Here is a 25224-nt window from a genome sequence, read left to right as displayed (position 1 = left end):
TATGTATGATGGGTATATGGGCATTCGACTGTGGGATGGAGGATAATTATAAGTTGCTACAACTAACCAGTTAGTTACTATGCCCGGGCAGCGCCGGGCTCTTCAGCTAGTAGTTTATAAAGGTAGTCAGTGTCTTACTTTAAGTGCGCTTCCTTAGACTGCCGGTAAGTGGGTCTCCATGGTAACGCATCCGCATCATTTTGCTGGCACCAATTGTGATACAGTTTCTTGCTAATAACTCCATTTGGAAAATTACTTTGAGCTAATAGTTGTACCTGATAGTCTATGTAAATCACTGGACCTATATAGCATAGGTGTAATACTCTCAAGGAGCTGATTGCTCTGCACATTGAATCTCATAAGTACTAACTGTAATGCAAAATGTTGGGCTGACCCATCTATTTTTCCTTTTATGTGCATTTAAGTAAGACACTACCTTTATAAACCATTTCCCAGCGTTAATGTGCCTGTACCTCATCCATTTGGATTGTTTTACGATTAAGCATGCAGCACTTTGCAATAATTTGAATTATTTCAGACAAATCTAGCACATTTGTATGAATAAGTCACTGGACTAGTAAAACCTAGGTTGCTACTTGCTGGAGAAATTGGATTTGTCTGCGCATTGACTCTTACAAGCACTAACTGTCATGAAGGAATATTAGGATAGTTTTGCCTCATGTATATGAGGAATAGCTACATGAATAAATGTTTTTTCTGACATGTATTTTTACATCCGCCAGTGCATTGATTGTATTACTGAAGACCAATATATATATTTAAGGGGCCATTTCACCCACATTATTATACATGAATAGATAAGGTATGCCTAACCTCTGTGATTGCAGTGGCTTCTTGTAGTCTGTGTTTCCCAAGGTATTTTTATCTAAGTGTACGATTTGTTTAATAAAGATTAATAATTAAAACAAACCACTATTTGTCCTCTGCTTCCTTATATTTGTAGGTCCATATTTAGTTTTGGAGGGGCCACTACTCTGGGCCAATATCTGCTTGGGAGACATCAGGTTGTCAGATCGTTTCAGCTCCCAGGGATTATACATTTTCTTCACAAAAATAGACAGACAAGAAACAAAAAAAAAAAACCATTTATAACGAAAAGACGGGAGATTTACAGCAAAATCACGACTGTCCGGCAGTGTCTGATGGGCTCTGTCTCTTCCCCAGGTCTAATATTACTTTCCAGGTCAGAGCCGCTGCTGGAATAAGATGGCGCACACACCGCTGCAGAGTCTGGATCAGCGGGAGAGGAAAAGTCTTATTCCAGTCCTTTCTGTCCAAAGGGATAATACTGAGGAAATTCATGAATTATCTTCACGGCTTCATCGTAAAGGTTCAGATCTGGAGAAATGAGACAAGAAGAAGCCGCGGTCTGTTTACATGCGGAATTGTGATACCCTGTAACATCATCGGTCCCCCCAGACCTTATATAGGGGCACAGAGTCCATTAAATGGAGTAAAATTGCATATACCCACCAATCGACCTCTTCTGAGACGTGAGACTGATGACTGGATTCTCTGGATCGCAGCGCTGTGTGACCCAGAAGTCTCGCTCTGACACGCCATAGACTTGCATTGTAAAAGCAATCCCCAGCTCCCACGTAGACCCCAGTGTAAGGGCGCGATCAGACGGACGTCTAAGATCGCAGTGCACGGACTGGACAGCGCTCCTCCTGACCACAGCGGGACGGCTGCACAGAAATACACGTCGCACTCAGAGGAGGAGAGCCCCGGCCGGCCAGTCCGTGCGCTGCGATCGCCGGCCGTCTGATGGCGGGCCCTTGCCTCAAAAGGAGCAGAGCGGCACAGAAAAAAATCACTGAAGACTGCGGTCCGTGAGTACATCCCACCAAGAACAACATCTGCAAGGAGTTTGTATGTTCTCCCCGTGTTCTCCGGTTTCCTCCCACATTCCAAAGACATACTGATGGGGAATGTAGATTGTGAGCCCCAATGGGGACAGTGATGATAATGTGTGTAAACTGTAAAGCGCTGCGGAATATGTTAGCGCTATATAAAGATTATTCATACAGGTGTACTAAGAGTGACTCTTTGAATGCATGTACTTAAGGCTAAACATCTTTATAACTGGGCTTCATTAAAATACGACTGCTGACCAGTTGGCATTCTGAATGTGCTGTGTGTTTACACCATCAGTTACCGGCTGCAGAACGAATTCACAGAGAATCAGTCAGTGAGCTCGGTCAGCTAGAGAGTTTTCCCACTTCTCTCTGTGATTTCCTCTGTGCTGATTTATGACCACAGAAGACACACAGGTCAAGGAAACAAAAAACCTAGAGGTGCAATTTTTTTTTATAGGCTTAAATATATGCATTTAAGATATAAAAAATTAAATAAAAGTATATGTAGAGGCTGACGACCCAATCCCCCACCGGGGTTTCAATTTTTGGGACCCCATTAATCACAATAATGATTTTGCAGGGGACCACAAAGGGCGTAGAGAACCGCAGGGGCTAAATATTGTCACGGCCAGCGCCGCGTGTTATTTCGCTTTCTGTAAAAGACCCCTGTTCTCACCGAAAGAAGCCACGTCTTCCCTGAAAGGGACGTACGACACCCCCAGGATTGTGGCTTTCTGTGTAACTTTGCCGACAACTTCAACCACTCCGGATAATTCTTCGTCGAGCTGAGAAGAAAAAAAAGAAAAAAAAAAAAAAAAAAAAAGACAGCCGGCGGTGAATAATCACTAGGAAACCAACAGTGACCACAATCCCCCGTCCTGCTCATGTAAGACTCAGACCAGAACGGCAGCGGATCAGAGCGGCCGTCACACGAGCGGCACAGGAAAAATCAGGTTCAATATGACGACAAGCAGAGATCTCCAGAGCCATTAGGAACAGAAAATATATAAAAAAGGGAAAAACCTTCACCTTACACAATAAAGGCCGACATGTGCTGACACCGCATAAGGCCTTTAAATACAACGTTGTCAGAAAACTAACCATTGCTTAAATCAGACATATTAAACAAAAGTTTAACTTTTGTTGTAACAACTTTCATATCACAAAAAATAAAAACCATAGTGTTGCAGCTATAATACCGGTTACTAGGCCTAATGCTGGACTCCACAAGCAGCAATAGACTCAATATCTGTCTAGAGAAGTGTTATCTCAGCATGCTCTAATGTGGTACAGGAGGAGGAGGTGAGCTGTGACATCACCTATTGTGAATGGTGGATCCTGCGTTATCTACTGTATATAGAGGTGTTATCAGTCATTGTACAGGAGGAGGAGGTGAGCTGTGACATCACCTATTGTGAATGGTGGATCCTGTGTTATCTACTGTATTTAGAGGTGTTATCAGTCATTGTACAGGAGGAGGAGGTGAGCTGTGACATCACCTATTGTGAATGGTGGATCCTGTGTTATCTACTGTATTTAGAGGGGTTATCAGTCACTGTACAGGACGCAGTGAGGATCTAGCATTAATCTTAACGTACACACGTTGCGGATTCGGCCCTGCAGATCTGCAACAGAATCTGCTGCGTTGTACGGTACCATTAAAGTTTATCTAAAAGCAAAAACGCTGTACACATGCTGCGGATTTGAATCCGCAGCATGTCAATTCTTTGTGCGGAATCAGCAGCGTTTTTACACCTGCTCCATTATAGGAATCCACACGTGTAATAACGCAGGGGAAATCCGCAGGTAAGACGCGGGTCATTTTACTTGCGGATTTAGCCAACTCCACGCAGAACAATCCGCAGGGTAATCCGCAACGTGTGCACATACCCCAAGAGTGTGAAAATTACAAGATTACAGCTAGTGAAATGGTAAAATAAAACCAAGACAAACGAGCCGTCCTCCGCCCTTTCCATGGATCTCTACAGCAGCCACTGACCGGCTCCGCTAGCTCCACTGTGGTGTTCTGTCCGGCTCCGTCACACAGGATGAATGATGTCCCCGTGGGGTGAACCTGGGAAATGATAACGTGGTCAGTATAAATCCTGTATCAAATCCGCTGCTCAGGGATCACAAGAAAAACGACAGAAGCAGAAGAACCAACTCCAGCGCTGGTGTGAGGGGCCACACGAGGGGGTCACGGGCCACAACGGATTCCTACATATCCAGGAGGAGGCACAGACAGAATACAGAGCAGACCGCGCCCAGAGCGGATGTAGGGGCATCAGGCCATGCTGGGCCTTGTAGTCCAAGGGGAGCGGAATACACCCAGAGCGGATGTAGGGGCATCAGGCCATGCTGGGCCTTGTAGTCCAAAGGGGAGCGGAATACACCCAGAGCGGATGTAGGGGCATCAGGCCATGCTGGGCCTTGTAGTCCTAGGGGGGAGCGGACCACGTCCAGAGCGGATGTAGGGGCATCAGGCCATGCTGGGCCTTGTAGTCCAAGGGGGAGCGGAATACACCCAGAGCGGATGTAGGGGCATCAGGCCATGCTGGGCCTTGTAGTCCAAGGGGGAGCGGAATACACCCAGAGCGGATGTAGGGGCATCAGGCCATGCTGGGCCTTGTAGTCCTAGGGGGGAGTGGACCGCGCCCAGAGCGGAAGTAGGGGCATCAGGCCATGCTGGGCCTTGTAGTCCTAGGGGGGAGCGGACTGCGCCCAGAGCGGATGTAGGGGCATCAGGCCATGCTGGGCCTTGTAGTCCTAGGGGGAGCGGACTGCGCCCAGAGCGGATGTAGGGGCATCAGGCCATGCTGGGCCTTGTAGTCCAAGGGGGAGCAGACTGCGCCCAGAGCGGATGTAGGGGCATCAGGCCATGCTGGGCCTTGTAGTCCTAGGGGGGAGCGGACTGCGCCCAGAGCGGATGTAGGGGCATCAGGCCATGCTGGGCCTTGTAGTCCTAGGGGGAGCGGATGTAGGGGCATCAGGCCATGCTGGGCCTTGTAGTCCTAGGGGGAGCGGATGTAGGGGCATCAGGCCATGCTGGGCCTTGTAGTCCTAGGGGGGAGTGGACTGCGCCCAGAGCGGATGTAGGGGCATCAGGCCATGCTGGGCCTTGTAGTCCTAGGGGGAGCAGACTGCGCCCAGAGCGGATGTAGGGGCATCAGGCCATGCTGGGCCTTGTAGTCCTAGGGGGAGCGGATGTAGGGGCATCAGGCCATGCTGGGCCTTGTAGTCCTAGGGGGGAGTGGACTGCGCCCAGAGCGGATGTAGGGGCATCAGGCCATGCTGGGCCTTGTAGTCCTAGGGGGAGCAGACTGCGCCCAGAGCGGAAGTAGGGGCATCAGGCCATGCTGGGCCTTGTAGTCCTGGGGGAGCGGTAATAAAGTTACGCGGCGCCGTTACCTTCTCCACCCGGCCCACGAAGCACACCGGCTTTCCTATGTACTGGGCCAGCATGCTGGTGTTGATCCGCACCCGCGGCGCGTCGTTCACATCCCCCATTTTCTCACTCCGAGCTCTTCTTCTACAGGCGGGAAACTACTGACAACGCCACGTGACACCCGCCGACCAATTAAGAACACAGGGATGACCGTCCACTGCGCGCATTGACACCGACTCCAACCAATCAGGACCAAGCTTTCAGTTTGCTCAACCAATCAAGTGTATCTTTATTTGGGACTAAAGGTGACGCAGGGGTCATTGCAGATGATGATGAGGACGATGTGCTGCGTCCCTCCTCTTACACACAGTCACACACTCTATGTGCCATGGAGGAACTGGCAGGATATATTTGGGACAGAAGGGTTAACTCACGTGCACTTCTCCACAGCTACTCCTCTCCTGACCGCTCCTCCCCCCAGATGAGTCACAGTCAGGCTTCACTGCTTCCAGGCGCCAGAAAAAAAAACAAAACGGCTCATTCTCCCTGCAGAGCCGGCTCTTTGTATCGGATCGTTCACAGCAGGGAGCCGGCTCTTTGTATCGGATCGTTCACAGCAGGGAGCCGGCTCTTTGTATCGGATCGTTCACGAACGACACATCACTAGTTAGTCGCGTCGCCTCACAGTGACGGCTGGAGGAGGCGTGGTTAGCGGTTTCGGAGTACAGAGGCGCAGCTGGAGGTGAGTGGGGCCAGGGCCGGTCACAGCAGTTGTGGTCGTCACTTGGGTGGGCTTATAATGCTGTGACCCCCCCCTGCTCCTATATGGGACCTGTTTCCTGTCGTCGTCCGTCTTCCTAAATCTCCCATGTTCTGTCACGACTTTTCTAGCTATAGAAAGGCGGCGCAATATGCTTATTTATCCCCCCCTGTGATTGGAGGCCGAGAGTCATGTGACTGTCGCGTTTCACCCAAAAATGTGTATTTGATGTGAAAAGTTGGGGTCAGATTGTGGGAATCGGTGTTGGGTTTATGGGGGCTAACGTCTTCCGGTTACAGAGGAGGCGCCCTCTGGTCCTGGAGCCAGAAATGGTTTCCATGACAACACTATTGTTTTTCCTGCTCTCCGTCCCCCATAATTGAGGAGCACAGGCCCAGAAGGCTGATTCCGCTGTGATCCCTGGTGCCTGATTATCGCAGGGATGACTGCGACAGTTCTTCTTCCTGTCAGGAGCTGATTGGGTCCCAAAAAGTAGAAAAAAAAAGTACAAATTCTCAGTAAAGGGGCTGTGAAGTAATGGAGACTGCTCATCTCTCCAGGGTGTAGCTCTTTGCTGCGACCCCCCCCACTCGTATCTAGATCAGAGGTCCGGAGCGCCCTCCTCATCTCCGGATGCCCCAGTGGAGGGCGGGCATGTGTGATGATGCCGCTCAGCTCCGGCATCTCTGGGCCGGCCCCATCACCTGGGCAGGTGCTGCCATTGTGCGCCCTGTTTTTATGAAGCTAGCTCAGTAGCTGCGCCATGCGGCTGGTAGCCGTGTAACCCTTTAGATGCTGCAGTCAGTTGTGAGGTTGATGATGGAGGAAGGTGTCCCTTCTGATGCCCACCACCACCATGAACGCAGGTTCCTGAGGCAGTTGGCATGGCGGCTGTGGGTTTCCGCTTCTGCCAGGTTTGTATTCCAATGAATGATGACCCCTTGGGTGTCGCTGCGTACGGAGCCATAGACCGTGATTACAGCTTCTACTTTCTTTTTCTGTTTTTCAAGGGCCAGTGGCAAAGCTCCAACAATGTTCAGCTTTTTCCGGAAAAGCCAAGAAACAAAGAAAAACCCAGTGTCAGATAAGGATCCCGATGACTTTGTTTTCCTGGGTAAGTTCTTCTCATACTGTATGATGTGATACCTGTCAGAGGGAATCACTGTACAAGCCACAGGGAGAGAAGACCCCGTCCTTTTATAGGTAACCACCGATCATTGATTACAATAGCCGGTCTCAAGAAAGGCTTTACTCACAGGCAAAACTCATTTATAGAGAATCTGTCAACAGAATTTCACCCCCAAAACTATTTATGTGCACATGTTGCTCTTTCATAGAGAAGTCCAGCAATATGTTTACATGGCCAGTACTTTCCTCCGTTCCTGAGAAATCAGCATTTGAATTGATATGCAAATGAGGCTGAAGAGCTATGGTAGATCTGAAGCCTCCATGATTCAAGCGCTATTACCTGCCCAGCGCCCTCTCCTCCTGGTTGACTGACAGCCTCTGAGCTGTGTGACTTCAGGCAAAGGAGCTGTCAGTCAAGCAGCAGGAGGATGGGGAATAGAGCTGGAGTGATGGAGGCTTAATATTTACCATAGTCCTTCAGCCCCAATTAATTCTTGGTGAGACAGCTGGAGACTGAAAGAGCTGACCGCTATAGTCTGGTGTACCCATAAAGAATGAACTTGGTGGTGGGGAACATGTGTGGCCAACGCTTCATTCCGATGGGCATTTCAGAGCCCTGTTCTCAATACACTGGGACCCCACCTTTATACAGATTATCACCTGTGTGGTCGAGGGGTAATTTCGTTCAATCCTTGACCTCCACAGTTACAGTACTGAGGTCAGTGATTAGTTGCAGCGGTCCCTTGTGTAGACGGACATAGCTAGAACCAGGTAAACAGAGGTGGTGGGCAATTTAAAGGGGTTTTCCAAAGACTAAAAGTTATCCCCTATGTATAGGGTAAGAGACAAGCTACTGATCGCTGGGGGATTGACTGCCGGGATCCTGAACCTCAGTGATTATAAGAACAGGGCTCATAATGCACATGCAGAAACTCCCCTTCTTTCAGCCTGTTACCGTCAAAACACCCCAGAATGCAGCAGTCGGCAGAGTCCCACTAGTAAGTTATCCACTGTCCCATGTATAGAGAATTACCTGTAATACTGGGAAATCCCCTTTAACAGGTGAGTAGGGCTTCCTGCCCTCCTAGCCCCACTGTTACGGAACACAAATAGGCCGTCCTCACCTAGCGTTCTTCCTTACTCTCCTAAATCACAGACCTTCCTGGCGATCCGGTACGGCTCACGTTACGTCCATGTATTTTGCCATTTGTTGAGCTTGGGGTTTGGTATATGAGACCTTTAAAAAAAAAAAAAAAAAAAAAAAAAAGTTACATTTAAGCAGTAGAATCCAAACAAACAAGTGCCGCAGGCACTGAATGTGACGTAGTGAACACCACAGGCTGAGAGGGTCACGTCTTTCCTTTCTGTACAGAACTCTTTAGTCGGAGATCAGATTTTTTCTGTTCAATTTAATTTAAAAAATCATGAAAACTGTTGCACCTTTTGACCTTTACAGATTCTTTGTTTCCCCGCACATTCAACTTTGGTGCAGTCTGTGGTCATAAATCATCTAGGAGGAAATGCGAAAAAGACCCAATAAAAGATCTACAAATTCTCCTGTCAGGTCATCAAAATAAGCTCACTGATTGACTCTCAGTCAACTCACTTTGCAGCCAGCACTGTGCAGGGAAACATAGAGCCTGTAAAAGTCAAACCTAGTTAGCAAGGCCGAAAAAAGCCACGTGTCCATCCAGTTCAGCCTATATTCCGTCAGAGTAAATCCCCAGATCTACGTCCTTCTAAAGAACCTAATCACTGTAAGATACAATACTGTTACGCTCCAGGAAGACATCCAGGCCTCTCTTGAACCCTTAGACTGAGTTCGCCATCACCACCTCCTCAGGCAGGGAATTCCAGATTCTCACTGCCCTAACAGTAAAGAATCCTCTTCTATGTTGGTGGGAAACCTTCTCCCCTCCAGACGCAGAGAATGCCCCCTTCAATGCAAAATGTTTATTGAAATCCATTTCTAAAAAAAAAAAAAAAAAAGCCCAAATTCATTCAGAGTAAGCAAACCAAAGGTGTCCACATAAATGGGTCTTTTCACATGGTAATTTTTCCGTGTATCTGTGGTCTGGAGGGAAAAAAATACACCTCCTATTGTGGTCCAGTGTGTTGACCAAACTCTCCCATCCACGGGAGATCCGAGTCTGCGTTTTTCACTTACTGCTTGCTAAGAAAATGTTGAGAAACCACCATCCGTTCTTTTTTCTTGTTTCGTATGGGAAAAGCTGATCAGGCAGAAAAAAAATACAGCACAAAAAGACGTGAAAGAAATGACTGACGTGTGAATAGGACCTGAGAACGAAATTCTGCCCTCGCAGCAGCGTTCTGCGGTACAGCTAGTATGGGAAGAACTACTGATCCCAGCTTTTAATCTAGCTCGTATTAGGCATCCACATGGCAATTGAACGCTTGCTGTTGACCTTCACACTCGCAGCATGGCTGTCACGTCAGGTTGTCGTTACAAAGGGTCAAATTTGCTTTCGTTACAAAGGGTCAGATCTCCTGCCTTCCACTAGGTGGCAGCATGTGTTTCCTTTATTTCATACTGTGTGTGTTCATGGTTTCCTTGAAAATCCCCAATCCCTGCATGCGACATATGAGCTGTGCGGTCATGTGCACCCTATTGTTCCCTGTTATCAGCAGTCTCGGGTCAGCGAGATGATGTAATTTCCTTCAGAGGGATGGTTAATGGAAAGTATGCAGAACTCCCTTCGCTCCTATGATGACTATGATGACTACTTTTCATTCTGTATCTCCCGGACAGAGATCACATTTATGTCCCAGCTGTCTGTGTCGGAGCTAGAACTTCCTTTCACTCTCTGGCATGCACCGCTTCCATCATTGACTTTATTTTCTGCCAGCACAATAGATGCTGGAACATGCATTCATTCACTAGCACGCCAAGCTCTTACCATTTATCCGGATTCTTGAGTGCAGTAGGTGCTGTTATTGTACATTTTCACTCCCAGTATGCACTGCTCCTTTTATTGCTCCCTATTATCTGTCAGCACAGTAGGTGCTGGAACTTCCTTTCACTACCAGCATGCATTGCTCCTGTCATTACCCTGTCTCATACTTTGCCCCCTGCTTTGTGTATATCTAGAAGTAGAATACACAAGGGTCAGACTCCATTTGTTGTCTGTTACCGTGGTGATGCATTGTCTGCAGAGCAGCTGTAGACAGAGAACGTGTTAATCAGGTCCTAGTGCAAACTTGCTTTATTTTCCATTTTAAGCACATTAAGAAAATAATTGCCAAGTTGGACATAAACTTTAATTGGTAGCGGGACCTTCACATAACTTTGAACAGATGTCCGAAAATTTGATTTCTGAGGGTCCTGGAGCCCCCCACTGATTGCTAACGAAGGGGCAGAAGCCCTCAGCCAGGTGAAACTTGCTGGTTGTCTCAGGCTAGGAGTAGAGCAGCCGACGGCGGTTGGATATCCTGCCCCTTCACTCTAGAGGGAGCGGTGGGGTCTTTGACTTGGCTAAAGTTTTTTTTTTTGTTTTTTTTTTAAAGTTGAATTACTGTTCAATGGCAGCATGGAAAAACTTCTGCCACTTTGTGCCGTCCGTTGTGTTCGGAGTCCTCACTATCCCTGCTTGATCTCAGTGACTAGGAACCCTATTAATTACATCTAGATACAGATGTTACTTTCCACAGCTGAGGGTTTGCTACTCGTGTATTTACTGTAGACCATCCTCCGGGACTTCACATTACTGGGCCTCGGCTTATTAACCTGCAGCTGAGATCTCTCTTTGGGATATGGCGTGAGTTAGGCACAGAGGATGACCTACATAGGCTCGGATTGTAGCCTATAGCTACCTTTTGAGGCAGTTTCCTTTGGAAATTTCTGGGGGTAGAAGTGCAGGTGCGCACAGCGTAATGGAGGTGAGCACAAATATTTGGGGTAATCGACAATAGTTGGTCCTGTTGTTTTGCAATTGTTCCGACATAATCCGGGAATTTGTCTGGTAACCGTCCCAATTATTTTGCTCTGTAACTTTCCATCTGTTTTGTTTGTGTGCCGTTCCTCTTTATCAGTGTTCTGCCAGCACTGAAGGTACTGGAACTACCTTTTTTATTTACTTACCACCATGCTTTGCCCCTGTCATTGCCCAATGGCTTGACTGCCATGAATGGAAAGCCTATCTCTCTGTTATGGCTCTATGTAGTTTCTGCAGAGTTGAGACCCCTCTCTGCCCCTTTCCTGTAGAGGGGGAACAAAGACCCCTCTCTGCCCCTTTCCTGTAGAGGGGGGGGACAAAGACCCCTCTCTGCCCCTTTCCTGTAGAGGGGGGGGACAAAGACCCCTCTCTGCCCCTTTCCTGTAGAGGAGACAAAGACCCCCACCTTTGCTGTAGATACTACAAAGACCCTCGCTCCCCTTCCTACCCGTAGGGCCTTCTGGTAGGGGGACAATGACACCCCCCTCCTTCTGGAAGGGGGACAAACCCTCCCTCCTTTCCTGTTGTAGAGGGGATAAAGACCACCATGACTAAGGACAGTTCAGCATCCGAGACACATTGTTTTTTGCTTGATGCAGTATTTTTAAAGTAATTGAATGTTTTCATCTATTCTAATTCTAATTAGTGAAGATTTTTTAATCCAAGCTGCTGGATGCCGCCTTTTCAGAACTTGTTCCCTTCCCCATCCCACCCCATGTCTTGGTGTCTCCGCTGCTGAGGCGGGTTACACAGCAGGGAGACGCCCAGCGGGTGACATAGTGAGTTGCACAGCAGGATATACAGCAGGAGGTGCAGGGAGACCCAGCAGGATGCACAGCAGGAGGTGCAGGGAGACACAGCAGGATGCACAGCAGGAGGTGCAGGGAGACACAGCAGGATACACAGCAGGAGGCGCAGCAGGAGGTGCAGGGAGACACAGCAGGATGCACAGCAGTAGGCTCAGGGAGACACAGCAGGAGGTGCAGGGAGACACAGCAGGAGGCGCAGCAGGAGGTGCAGGGAGACACAGCAGGATGCACAGCAGTAGGCTCAGGGAGACACAGCAGGAGGTGCAGGGAGACACAGCAGGATACACAGCAGGAGGCGCAGCAGGAGGTGCAGGGAGACACAGCAGGATGCACAGCAGTAGGCTCAGGGAGACACAGCAGGAGGTGCAGAGAGACACAGCAGGATACACAGCAGGAGGCGCAGCAGGAGGTGCAGGGAGACACAGCAGGATGCACAGCAGTAGGCTCAGGGAGACACAGTAGGAGGTGCAGGGAGACACAGCAGGATACACAGCAGGATACACAGCAGGAGGTGCAGTGAGACACAGCAGGATACACACAGCGGTTGAAAATATTTGGACAACATAATTTTATAATTAAAGTAGTTTGCGGATTATCTATTACACCAAGTTGTCAGAAAGCTCGGGGGCCATTTATTATATTGTCCAGAATATGTGTAACATGCTGAGGCTAATTTTTCCGACAGTCACAAACTTTTTACCTTTTAAAATTAGAATGAAATTCTTGAAATTCCTCCTTGTGATTAAGAATTGATGATACTGTCACTGGAAACTTACGGCAGCGTGATTCTCTAAGCTGAAACATGTGAAATAGCTGAAATAACTGGACATATTAACTTTTATCATCTGCTTCACCCCCGAATGTGTTTCCATAAAACTCTGTTGGCATTTACAGTAGAAGTCCTATAATCCTGGACCGTCATACCTGATAACCAGGAGCGCCTTCAGGTCTGATGTATACACTATATACTACCGCAGTATATGGGGTCATCGACTTCAGTAGCACTTTATTGTTGTATGCATATTAAAGAGCACAGAACAGCTCCTGTTATGGAAAAACCCAAGTTTTCGCTGAAGCCAGATGCCATTCCCTCTCCTCACACCTCTTAGTCAAAAACTCAGATTGAGTCGGAGACATTGTTCGTGTTTTCACATTGAGTCTTATACAGACAATATCAGCGAATTATGGCAGCTGCATCCCCCTGCTCCCTGTCTCGTTTTGGAGAATTGCTGCAGCTGCATCCCCCTCCTCCCTTTCTCGTTTTGGAGAATTGCTGCAGCTGCATCCCCCTCCTCCCTTTCTCGTTTTGGAGAATTGCTGCAGCTGCATCCCCCTCCTCCCTGTCTTGTTTTGGAGAATTGCTGCAGCTGCATCCCCCTCCTCCCTTTCACGTTTTGGAGAATTGCTTCAGCTGCATCCCCCTCCCCCCTTTCTCGTTTTGGAGAATTGCTTCAGCTGCATCCCCCTCCTCCCTTTCTCGTTTTGGAGAATTGCTGCAGCTGCATCCCCCTGCTCCCTTTCTCGTTTTGTAGAATTGCTGCAGCTGCATCCCCCTGCTCCCTTTCTCGTTTTGGAGAATTGCTTCAGCTGCATCCCCCTGCTCCCTTTCTCGTTTTGGAGAATTGCTGCAGCTGCATCCCCCTGCTCCCTTTCTCGTTTTGGAGAATTGCTGCAGCTGCATTTACTTTTGCTCATTCAGGTAATTTTTTTTTTTTTTTATAATGGCTCCTGAACAATTGCAGAAAACCTGTGCACAAGGAAGGAGGCAGCACAGGCCGCTGCTTGATGAAGCTTTATATATTCACATGCACTAATGGGTGACTGACTTTGCCATGTTCCTGAATGAGGCCTCGCTGCCGGCTACAGCTTTGGCAGGGATCCACAACAGGTCTCGGCCAAATATCCTGCCATAAGCCACAGACCCTCTGCTGTCCTGCAAGTCGCAGCTTCTGCTCCCCACTGAGGAAGCATCTGATCACTCATCATTTGAATGCCTGCCTGTATATATAGGAATCCCAGTCTTGTCTCCAAGGGACCAGCAAATCCTACCCTGGCTAATCAGTCTGTGATTTTTGACTCCTAGTCCTGAACTTGACCCACGGTCTTACCTCCTACTTCCTGCTATCATGGTGACAAATCTCGCCTGACTGCCATTATGAAAATTTCCAGCGTTGAGCAACAATTGACACCCGATCGTGACAAGTTTTCATCACTGGTCATAAAGGTTTAAAGTGGTTTCCCAAGACTTAGATATTGGTGACCTATCATTAGGATAGACCGTATCAGATCGGCGGATGTCCTCCGGTCTCTTGCATCTTGACTGTTATTTGGTTAACGATCCCTGGATATATTCCTAACTTTGCTACGGCGCACCCACCGCTAATTGGTTCTGGGGGTCTCTGATTGCAAAATGCACCAGTGAAATACCATGCATCCTTGCAGGGGGTCCATGTGTCTATTGCATCCTTGCAAGGGGTCCATGTGACTATAGCATCCTTGCAGGGGGGTCCAAGTGTCTATTGCATCCTTGCAGGGGGGTCCAAGTGTCGCATCCTTGCAGGGGGGTCCAAGTGTCGCATCCTTGCAGGGGGTCCATGTGTCTATTGCATCCTTGCAGGGGGTCCATGTGTCTATTGCATCCTTGCAGGGGGTCCATGTGTCTATAGCATCCTTGCAGGGGGGTCCAAGTGTCTATTGCATCCTTGCAGGGGGGTCCAAGTGTCGCATCCTTGCAGGGGAGTCCATGTGTCTATTCCATCCTTGCAGGAGGTCCATGTGTCTATTGCATCCTTGCAGGGGGGTCCATGTGTCTATTGCATCCTTGCAGGGGGTCCATGTGTCTATTGCATCCTTGCAGGGGGTCCATGTGTCTATTGCATCCTTGCAGGGGGTCCATGTGTCTATTGCATCCTTGCAGGAGGTCCATGTGTCTATAGCATCCTTGCAGGGGGTGGCCAAGTGTCTATTGCATCCTTGCAGGGGGGTCCATGTGTCTATAGCATCCTTGCAGGGGGGTCCATGTGTCTATAGCATCCTTGCAGGGGGGTCCATGTGTCTATAGCATCCTTGCAGGGGGGTCCATGTGTCTATAGCATCCTTGCAGGGGGGTCCATGTGTCTATAGCATCCTTGCAGGGGGTCCATGTGTCTATAGCATCCTTGCAGGGGGTCCATGTGTCTATAGCATCCTTGCAGGGGGTCCATGTGTCTATAGCATCCTTGCAGGGGGGTCCAAGTGTATATAGCATCCTTGCAGGGGGGTCCAAGTGTATATAGCATCCTTGCAGGGGGTCCATGTGTATATAGCATCCTTGCAGGGGGTCCATGTGTCTATTGCATCCTTGCAGGGGGGGGCCAAGTGTCTATTGCATCCTTGCAGGGGGGTCCATGTGTCTATAGCATCCTTGCAGGGGGTCCATGTGTCTATTGCATCCTTGCAGGGGGGGCCAAGTGTCTATAGCAGCCCCTTAAATTCCCTATAGATTGGTGGGGAGCCTGATCCTGAGACCTCTACTGATCGCTCAAATCACAGCGCATGCATAAGCATGCACACATCGGCGTCTGGGCTCAGTAGAAATTATATGGATCCGTGCACTGTTATTCCTGCTTTCATGCACTGTGGTTTCAGCCATCAGTGGTGGTCTCAGGATCCCTCTCCCCACCATATAAAAGGCTGCATGATGTGTATGAGGTTTAGTTACAATATAGGGGTGAAAAAAAAGGAGTGACCTCCGACTCCACACCCACTATAGGCAGCTCAGAGGATCCACTTCTCCAGCCCATGATGACAGATGACAGAATCTTCCAGCATCCAAACTGGAAATCGATGGGGGAGTCGGATGATTTGACAGCTCGATCAATTAGCCCAATCTGTGTAATAAAGCGAGCAGAACTTCTAGGATCAAGCTGCAAAGAGTAGATATAATCCTAGACCATGATTATATATTAGCGCCCCCTCTCTCACAGCACGTGTGCCCCCTGTACAGTCTAATCCCAGATAATCAGCATTTATTGCAAACAAATGTACTTAATCCGAAGCAAATTCTAAGGCGACGTCTGATCCACAGATTACCGTCCTGACTTTCTGCAGGTTATTGTTCCACTTTCTGAATGTTTTACATGGAGACTTCCAGATTTACATACGGTGGAGGCAATTTTGATCTTCAGCATCAAGACCCGATGCATTGATCATTACCTCAATCTCGCTCGGAAATATCTCCTTCCTGAGAAGTTTTCACCCACTTTTCAAAAACTGTTGCCCAAAACTTGTAAAACTTTGCATAAGTTTTGTGGCCGCTCAGTTTTCCGCTTGAATTTTGGCGAAAGCTGGTGAATTGGACTCATGGTGGTTAAAGGTGCTCTTCCCAAAAAGACCCTCAGGCCCCCTCCCCCCGGTCAGGAAACACGGAGCTATCTGGTAACTTGACCGCAAGGGCAATTTTGAAAGAACACCACATAACACCACCTATCACCTGCAGTGGGCGCTGTGTGTTTCTGCTACCACTCCATTGGAAATCAGCTGAACATATTTAGAGAAGGGGGTTCGCCCACTACGGGGAATTTCGGAGCTTACGGCGTAATGGTAAGGGTTCTACCTTTCTTTGTAGATGGATATTGCCGGATAGCGATGGCAAAAGCAAGAAATTTGGCAATTTACTCCTTGTCAGAATTTTTAGCCGTTCTTGAATTGACAATTTTGTTGACAACTCGTTGCCTAGGAGACCGACCATCGCTGTTAGACATGGGCAGCGCTTGCAAGCTCTTTTGTATTGAGCTTGTACGTTCTGTTTTGAAGCTGGCCGAGATCGTTGGAGAACTCCGTTACTTCCTGATCCTGGCCAGCTTCAGCTTACAGGCAGCGGTGGTCGGTTTCCTAGGCAATAAGCTATAAACAAAACTGTTAATATCTCAAGAAAGATTGCAAATTTTTATAAGTCATACATTGCAGAAGTGCTTGTTTTCACAAATGTTATTCCAAAAATATCCATCTGTGAAGATGGGGAAAAAACCCTTTAAATACAAAGATATTCCAGTAATCAGTAGGCGTCTGCTCCCCTAATAGCAGCTGCATGTAGAAATTACAGGGGTTTTCTAGAAATTGATCATTGATATCGTCAGTATCATTTACTCCCAAAGTGCGACGGGCAAAGATGGAGGAGGCGCATTCTGTGACCGCAGGCTGCTTTAATGGGGTCATAGACAAGAAAACCTGCACCAGAACATACAGACCAGTCCTGCTGAACTGGGAAGACTGGGGAGCCGCTATTTACATTGCATTGTATGTGCAGGGTTCATGGTTTGCTCCGGTACAGGCTCGGCCTGCGTCAGAGACATTGGCCGGGCGTATTATGGAATGGATACATGTGAACATCACTGATTGCATTTTTTTTTTTTCAATTTGGCTTATAACCTCCTCTGATCATGTTCTGCTCACACAGCAGTACGGCTCGTTACTACAGAGGACTCTGATGCCCTTTAACGAGCCCTATACTTGCATGCTTGGAGCATAACGGTAAATGTTTAGCTTCTGAGTGTAAAAAAAAGAGTTTATCCATTCACTGACCGCAAGCAGAAATCTAGAAACAATGAGGGGCTGTTCAGAATAAACGTTTTTCGCCAATTTCCCCCTCTACAGATTCTTTTTCTAATTTTTAGTTGTTTCTGAGCTGGTGAGTGGAGAAATGCTATTATGATGTCTCTCATACATGCATACCGCACACACAGATATGAGGGATTTCTGCTCCCCTGAAGCAGCAGCAGCAACAGCAACATGATGGACATTACATATCAGTGTTGAGCTGTGCAGATGTGATTCCAGCACTGAGGTGATAGACACTTACGCGAAAGTAGCAGTAGTGTAGCTGTGAATCCAGCTGTAGGGTGAGATAAAACACTTGGAAAAATCTGCAACATAGACTGTTATACAGCCATACTGAGCAGTGTAGCTGTGAATCCACGGAGAAAAGAGCAACGGCAGGAAGCAGATTCTGGACACATGGAGAGCGAGTACCTCCTGAGTTTATTTTAGGTATTTTGAAAAGTTTGGAGAAAGTGGGCAATCCTTTTTAAGAGATGTAATATCCCTTTAAGGGGTCTAAAGCGCCGAGAAAATACATTTAATTTAGCGTACTATAGTCCACTACTTGCCTCCAACATTGATCTACAAGACCCATCAGTCTGCAGGACGATAAGAGTATGCCCTGAGAGCCTGGATTCTCAGGATATGCTGGGACTTGTAGTTTTATAGTTGGAGGCCTTCAGTTGCTGATCCCAGCCCTGTCCCAGAGGAGCTCCACCCTTACAGGGAACCAGTCTATATTTCTATGTGGCCTCCTGATAATCCGGAGCCTTGCCAGAGTACACAGCTTTGCCGTGCCTACGAGTATATTAGGTTGTGCCTATAGTCCGAGCGACGGCTCCCGTAACGTTCCTTTGTGTTTTGTACAGGGCAGACTCCTGCGGAGCAGAGGGACAGTACACCGCCATTTCCTGGGAGCGATCTCTCCTACAATCTGCCTTACCAGGTAATGTAGAAGCAGCGCCTGCACGCGGGATCTCCAGAAATGCTTTTTGGCTTTGGTTCTCAGCCAACTTCTCGGAGCTTTTCAGAATTAAAAGCTTTGGAATCCAAGAAAGGTCAATGAATAATGGAAGTTGTGTGAGTTTCAAGTGAGAGCCGTCGTCGGGGTTCTTATACCATGGAGGATTCAAGGAATTCTTATGTCAAGAAGCCGATACATAGCTCCTTTCTTCTTCTAGTCTGGATATCACATGCAGAATTACATCGAATGCCTTCTTCATATAGCAGTAATGAAAACCATTATTTCCCATTAACAAGCGATGACAGTCATGGGTCACACCCATTCATAAAGTCTAAAAGTTGTATACAGATATAATCACCAGAAAAAGTAGCGTCATTGTCTAGATGCATGACATCCTGTATTATACCCCAGAGCTGCACTCACTATTCTGCTGGTGAAGTCACTGTGTACATACATTACATTACTGATCCTGAGTTACATCCTGTATTATACTCCAGAGCTGCACTCACTATTCTGCTGGTGCAGTCACTGTGTACATACATTACATTACTGATCCTGAGTTACATCCTGTATTATACAGCATTATTACACATAGGAAGCAGTATTATAGTAGTTATATTCTTGTACATAGGAGCAGTATTATAGTAGTTGTATTCTTGTACATAGGGGTCAGTATTATAGTAGTTATATTGTTGTATATAGGGGCAGTATTATAGTAGTTGTATTCTTGTACATAGGGGCAGTATTATAGTAGTTATATTCTTGTACATAGGAGCAGTATTATAGTAGTTGTATTCTTGTACATAGGGGCAGTATTATAGTAGTTATATTGTTGTATATAGGGGCAGTATTATAGTAGTTGTATTCTTGTACATAGGAGCAGTATTATAGTAGTTATATTCTTGTACATAGGAGCAGTATTATAGTAGTTATATTCTTGTACATAGGAGCAGTATTATAGTAGTTATATTCTTGTACATAGGGACAGTATTGTAGTAGATATATTCTTGTACATAGGGGCAGTATTATAGTAGTTATATTCTTATACATAGGGGCAGTATTACAGTAGTTCTATTCTTGTACATAGGGGCAGTATTATAGTAGTTTAATACTGCCCCTATGTACAAGAATATAACTACTATAATACTGCCCCTATGTACAATAATATTAGTGGTTATATTCTTATACATAGGGGCAGTATTATAGTAGTTCTCACCAGGGCTGTGGAGTCAGTAAGCCAAACCTGCGACTCCGACTCCCACATATATTGCTTATATTTAAGTGAAAAATTTATTGTAGTACAATGTGAGCATCAGACATTTAATCATTTTTATGATCCAATAATCAAGATATTTAGATAGAACAGAATATACATTTATTGGAATACAACTTTAGAACACAAAAAACTAATAAATTGTAAATATGTAACACACTATGTAATATCGATTACATATATACGGTACAGACCACAAGTTTGGACACACCTCATTCAAAGAGTTTTCTTTATTTTCATGACTATGAAAATTGTAGATTCACTCTGAAGGCATCAAAACTATGAATTAACAGATGTGGAATTATATAATTAACAAAAAAGTGTGAAACAACTGAAAATGTCTTATATTCTAGGTTCTTCAAAGTAGCCACCTTTTGCTTTGATTACTGCTTTGCACACTCTTGGCATTCTCTTGATGAGCTTCAAGAGGTAGTCACTGGAAATGGTCTTCCAACAGTCTTGGAGGAGTTCCCAGAGATGCTTAGCACTTGTCGGCCCTTCTGCCTTCACTCTGCGGTCCAGCTCACCCCAAACCATCTCGATTGGGTTCAGGTCTGGTGACTGTGGAGGCCAGGTCATCTGGCGTAGCACCCCATCACTCTCCTTCTTGGTCAAATAACCCTTACACAGCCTGGAGGTGTTTGGGGTCATTGTCCTGTTGAAAAATAAATGATGGTCCAACTAAACGCAAACCGGATGGAATAGCATGCCGCTGCAAGATGCTGTGGTAGCCATGCTGGTTCAGTATGCCTTCAGTTTTGAATAAATCCCCAACAGTGTCACCAGCAAAGCCCCCCCCACACCATCACACCTCCTCCTCCATGCTTCACGGTGGGAACCAGGCATGTAGAGTCCATCCGTTCACCTTTTCTGCGTCACACAAAGACACGGTGGTTGGAACCAAAGATCTCAAATTTGGACTCATCAGACCAAAGCACAGATTTCCACTGGTCTAATGTCCATTCCTTGTGTTCTGTAGCCCAAACAAGTCTCTTCTGCTTGTTGTCTGTCCTTAGCAGTGGTTTCCTAGCAGCTATTTTACCATGAAGGCCTGCTGCACAAAGTCTCTTCTTAACAGTTGTTGTAGAGATGTGTCTGCTGCTAGAACTCTGTGTTGCATTGACCTGGTCTCTAATCTGAGCTGCTGTTAACCTGCGATTTCTGAGGCTGGTGACTCGGATGAACTTATCCTCCGCAGCAGAGGTGACTCTTGGTCTTCCTTTCCTGGGGCGGTCCTCATGTGAGCCAGTTTCTTTGTAGCGCTTGATGGTTTTTGCCACTGCACTTGGGGATACTTTCAAAGTTTTTTCCCAATTTTTCGGACTGACTGACCTTCATTTCTTAAAGTAATGATGGCCACTCGTTTTTCTTTACTTAGCTGCTTTTTTCTTGCCATAATACAAATTCTAACAGTCTATTCAGTAGGACTATCAGCTGAGTATCCACCAGACTTCTGCACAACACAACTGATGGTCCCAACCTCATTTATGAGGCAAGAAATCCCACTTATTAAACCTGACAGGGCACACCTGTGAAGTGAAAACCATTTCCGGTGACTACCAGGATCAAACCTGGGGGGGGCAGAACCTCATACTTTTCCGCAGAACCTCATACCGCACACCTCAGCTGCTGTAGAACCTCATACTGCACACCCCTACACTTGAAAATTAAGCCTGCACGTTAAGAAGATATGGTGATGAATGCAGTCTATTTATTCCAATTTCAATTGATATTGATGTGTTACTGAAGACGAGCAATGGCTGTCCTGGGCGTCCTTTTGGGCAGCTATGAGGTGTAACTGACTGGTGCGAAAAAAAAAAAAGGAATGTTAGTCTGTGTGATACCCGGCTTTGATTCTTTTTGGTACAGATAAGATATGGATAATGGATATATAGATATATAGAGCAGATTTCTAATCTGCTTTTGCTATTGAAAACATTATCTATGAGCTCAAAAACCTTTCAGGTGATGCAGTTTTTTAAAAAGCTGATCTGCTTTTGCAGCTGAAAAACGTATTCTCAAAAAACGCAGCAAAAACGCTGTGTGTGAATGTAGCCTTAGATCAGGAATAGAACAGTCATTTATAGGACATTTCATAACTTTCCCAAATTCCTATGAAAAAATATTCAGCACATTCTGCATTGAACTACTGTAATTTATTATATATTTTAGGAGTCGGTCCATTTTATACCGACTCCACCAAAATGAGCTCCGACTCCACAGCCCTGCTTCTCACAGCCATTGACATTTCCCTTCCCCCCACTCAGCTGATATTAATGCCATTGCTCAGCAGGGGGCAGTAGTGAGTGCAGTAGAGGAAAGCTCCTCCTGCTGGTAATAATACATGACGTTTGTGATCTGTCTTGGGTTGTGATGTCCTTGTGTCAGTGTGTGAAAAAGAGGAATTAAGGCCAGTTTCACATTTGCTCTTCAGGGCGCAGCGACGGCCTGCGCACGGCCGCCGCTAAGCCCCGCCCCCTGCCGCGCCTCCGCCGGTAGCTCCGCCTCCGGGCGCATGACGCTGCATGCGTCATGCGTCCCCTATCTTTAGCACTGAGGACGCAGGCCGTGCGCAGTATGCGTTTGGCGATGCCTGCGTCCTTTTGACGGTGCGCCGAGCGCAACCAAATTGCAACAGGTTGCGTTTGGTGCTGGTCGGCGCACCGTCAAAAGGACACAGGCGCCGCAAAAACGCATACTGCGCATGGCCTGCGTCCTCAGTGATAAAGATAGGGGACGCATGCAGCGTCATGCGCCCGGAGGCGGAGCTACCGGCGGAGGCGCGGCATGGGGCGGGGCTTAGCAGCGGCCATGCGCAGGCCGTCGCTGCGCCCTGAAGCGCAAATGTGAAACCGGCCTAAGCGAAGTCTGTTTAGTATAATGTCTTCATGTCACATTGTGGTAATTATGTAAAGTGTCTCTGATTCCCTTACAGTGATACAATGTGTTGACGGTAGATGTGATTCGAGCTTTTACCCTTTTGCATTGGAAGGAATATACTTTTATCACCGCTTCCTTCATTTCTATAGAATTTTGTCAGCTGCCTTGAATAGAAAACTAGAAATGTTCCTTTCACAGTTTGGTTCTGCTTCAGAGCTCTGCGGAGTTGGAGCGTTACACCTTTATGGTCAGTTGTTAGAACCCATGGATATAGAGGCAGGTTCTCCGCCTGGCCTAACCCATTCATCTGCCATCGCTGATGATGGTAATGGGAAGGTGACCTACCGAGACATAAGAGAGAAAGAGACAAATAATCGCTCCAAGACAGGTCGATCCATTGAGCCGGAATACATAGTTCATTGCAGCGAGCCAGAATACATAGAGGGAGCCAGTGTGCGAAGGTAGACGGAAGGTCGGGGCGAGCCGGGCTGCTCTGAGGGACGGGGCGAGCCGGGCTGAGCATGTCCTGGCTATTACGCTCATGCTCCTCAATCATTGCAGTGTATCTTCCTCATCATCTTCTACTTTGCTTTTAGTTGCCGCCAGGAAACTTCTCACAGGTGAACAGCGGTGATCCAGGCGCTTCCAAGATGACCAGTCAGGTCTCAGAAGGTAACCCAACTATGGCGGATTTGCTGAACGACATCCCCTTCATCCTGGCTCCTCATGTGCAGGAGGTACAGAACATCTGTCAGGAGCTTCCAGAGCCTGTCCCTGTATACAGCTCGGACGAGACATTTGCCAGATTTCATTATGACTTCACGCTGGAGAACTCTGTTCTGTGTGGACTCTGAGTCCTCGCTGTGACTCCTCTCACCTGTCCAGGCACTTTATATGTGTGATCAGTTTTCATGACGTCATTGTTGCTGCTATCAGAAGATAATGACTTCCCACTGACTGCCTCCATCCTCCTGTGACCTGCTCCACCCTGCATCGTTGTCATTTTCTGAGAAGTCGCTGCTTCACTAATATGATGAATATTTTTTTTTTTTTTCATAAGAATACTTTGGAAGAACAGTGGTGCAAAGTTTTCTTTATGTAAATTATAATATAAGTTTACTAAACAGATGCTGTACTCACTGTTCTACTGGTACAGTCACTGTGTACATACATTACAATACTGATCCTGAGTTACATCCTGTATTATACTCCAGAGCTGCACTCACTATTCTGCTGGTGCAGTCACTGTGTACATACATCACATTGCTGATCCTGAGTTACACCCTGTATTATACCCCAGAGCTGCACTCACTATTCTGCTGGTGCAGTCACTGTGTACATACATCACATTACTGATCCTGAGTTACACCCTGTATTATACCCCAGAGCTGCACTCACTATTCTGCTGGTGCAGTCACTGTGTACATACATCACATTACTGATCCTGAGTTACCGCCTGTATTATACCCCAGAGCTGCACTCACTACTCTGCTGGTGCAGTCACTGTGTACATACATTACATTACTGATCCCGAGTTACATCCTGTAATATACTCCAGAGCTGCACTCACTATTCTGCTGGTGCAGTCACTGTGTACATACATTACATTACTGATCCTGAGTTACATCCTGTATTATACTCCAGAGCTGCACTCACTATTCTGCTGGTGCAGTCACTGTGTACATACATTACATTACTGATCCTGAGTTACATCCTGTAATATACTCCAGAGCTGCACTCATCACTTGAAATCTCTCTGTATCCCCCACTGGCTGCACCATACTTGTAATAGTGAAGTATTGTCCTTGCACAAGAAACTGTTCAATCTTCTCATGTAGGAAAAATTACCTAGCAGAATAGTGAGTGTAGCTCTGGAGAGTCTAATATAAGCTTTACCTCCGGATCTGTCGCTGTATGAAATTGATTATTTTTAAGTACTATATAAATTGTTTTACCCTCACGGTAATAGTGATTGCAGATGGTGCTGCTCGTGGCCATGAAGTGAAAAGGAGTGGTCCAGAACTAGACTCGCCTCTCTGCTCTGTCTAATATGGCGTGTCCCCACTTCAATACCCCACAATATCCTAGATGAATACAGACTTCTATTTATGCTGTTTTCGGGTGTTTTTTTTTTATTGACATCTGTATCTTGTCCAGTTTTGAGACGCCTCTGTCTTTGCTGTACACAGTATATATCTTCATTTCCCACAGGCGCCCCCTTACATGTCGGCCATTAGTGTTTATGGCAGCAGAGTAGTGAAGCCTTGGATGTGATTACAACATCTCCCATCCCTATAGTTATTTCATGTGCCTGGTTCTCATGATTTCACTATGGACTATGTCCACACTGTGTGAATAAAGCATACCGTTGTCTTTCTTTATTTGTATTTTGTATGCGTCCCCTTTTTGCCTGGCTGTGGCCATCCCTTTACAGCGGCCATTAATACATCTGCATGCATAGAGTTCCTAAGATTGCCTTAATGGTGGCTGCAAGGAACCAGAATTTTTATTTTTATGGTGCTCTGTTATTTTAAACTGTGATGGTATAGTCGGCATGACTTTTCAAGAGCAAAAAAGAACCCCGTGAAATATCACTAGGCACTGTACTAATAGAT

The 25224-nt window shown here is 46.8% G+C and overlaps 2 protein-coding genes across 3 annotated transcripts; one reads left to right on the top strand and one right to left on the bottom strand.

Moving 5' to 3' along the window:
- Nucleotides 1–1091: 1091 nt before the first annotated feature.
- On the bottom strand, nucleotides 1092–5592 carry RPA3 (replication protein A3). Its single transcript, XM_073582117.1, has 4 exons — nucleotides 5289–5592; nucleotides 3880–3954; nucleotides 2557–2665; nucleotides 1092–1359 (listed from the first exon to the last, which is right to left on the bottom strand). The coding sequence occupies exons 1-4, from the start codon at nucleotides 5385–5387 to the stop codon at nucleotides 1277–1279; spliced, it is 366 nt and encodes a 121-aa protein (XP_073438218.1). The 5' UTR covers nucleotides 5388–5592; the 3' UTR covers nucleotides 1092–1276.
- Nucleotides 5593–5863: 271 nt separating this feature from the next.
- UMAD1 (UBAP1-MVB12-associated (UMA) domain containing 1) lies at nucleotides 5864–24990 on the top strand. 2 transcript variants are annotated; one of them, XM_073582116.1, is made up of 4 exons: nucleotides 5864–6007; nucleotides 7036–7139; nucleotides 18362–18438; nucleotides 23206–24990. In XM_073582116.1, exons 2-4 carry the CDS (start codon nucleotides 7058–7060, stop codon nucleotides 23461–23463), a joined length of 417 nt encoding a protein of 138 aa, XP_073438217.1. In that variant the 5' UTR covers nucleotides 5864–6007; nucleotides 7036–7057; the 3' UTR covers nucleotides 23464–24990. The 2 variants fall into 2 exon arrangements, with proteins under 2 accessions (XP_073438217.1, XP_073438215.1); XM_073582114.1 differs by lacking the exon at nucleotides 5864–6007 and adding an exon at nucleotides 6026–6939.
- The last annotated feature ends 234 nt before the right edge of the window (nucleotides 24991–25224 follow it).

This window comes from Dendrobates tinctorius, unplaced genomic scaffold (assembly GCF_039654945.1).
Source record: "Dendrobates tinctorius isolate UK_male_01 unplaced genomic scaffold, ASM3965494v1 ptg000070l, whole genome shotgun sequence".
Taxonomy (NCBI): Eukaryota; Metazoa; Chordata; class Amphibia; order Anura; family Dendrobatidae; genus Dendrobates; species Dendrobates tinctorius.
This window is presented reverse-complemented; position numbering and strand designations above follow the sequence as displayed.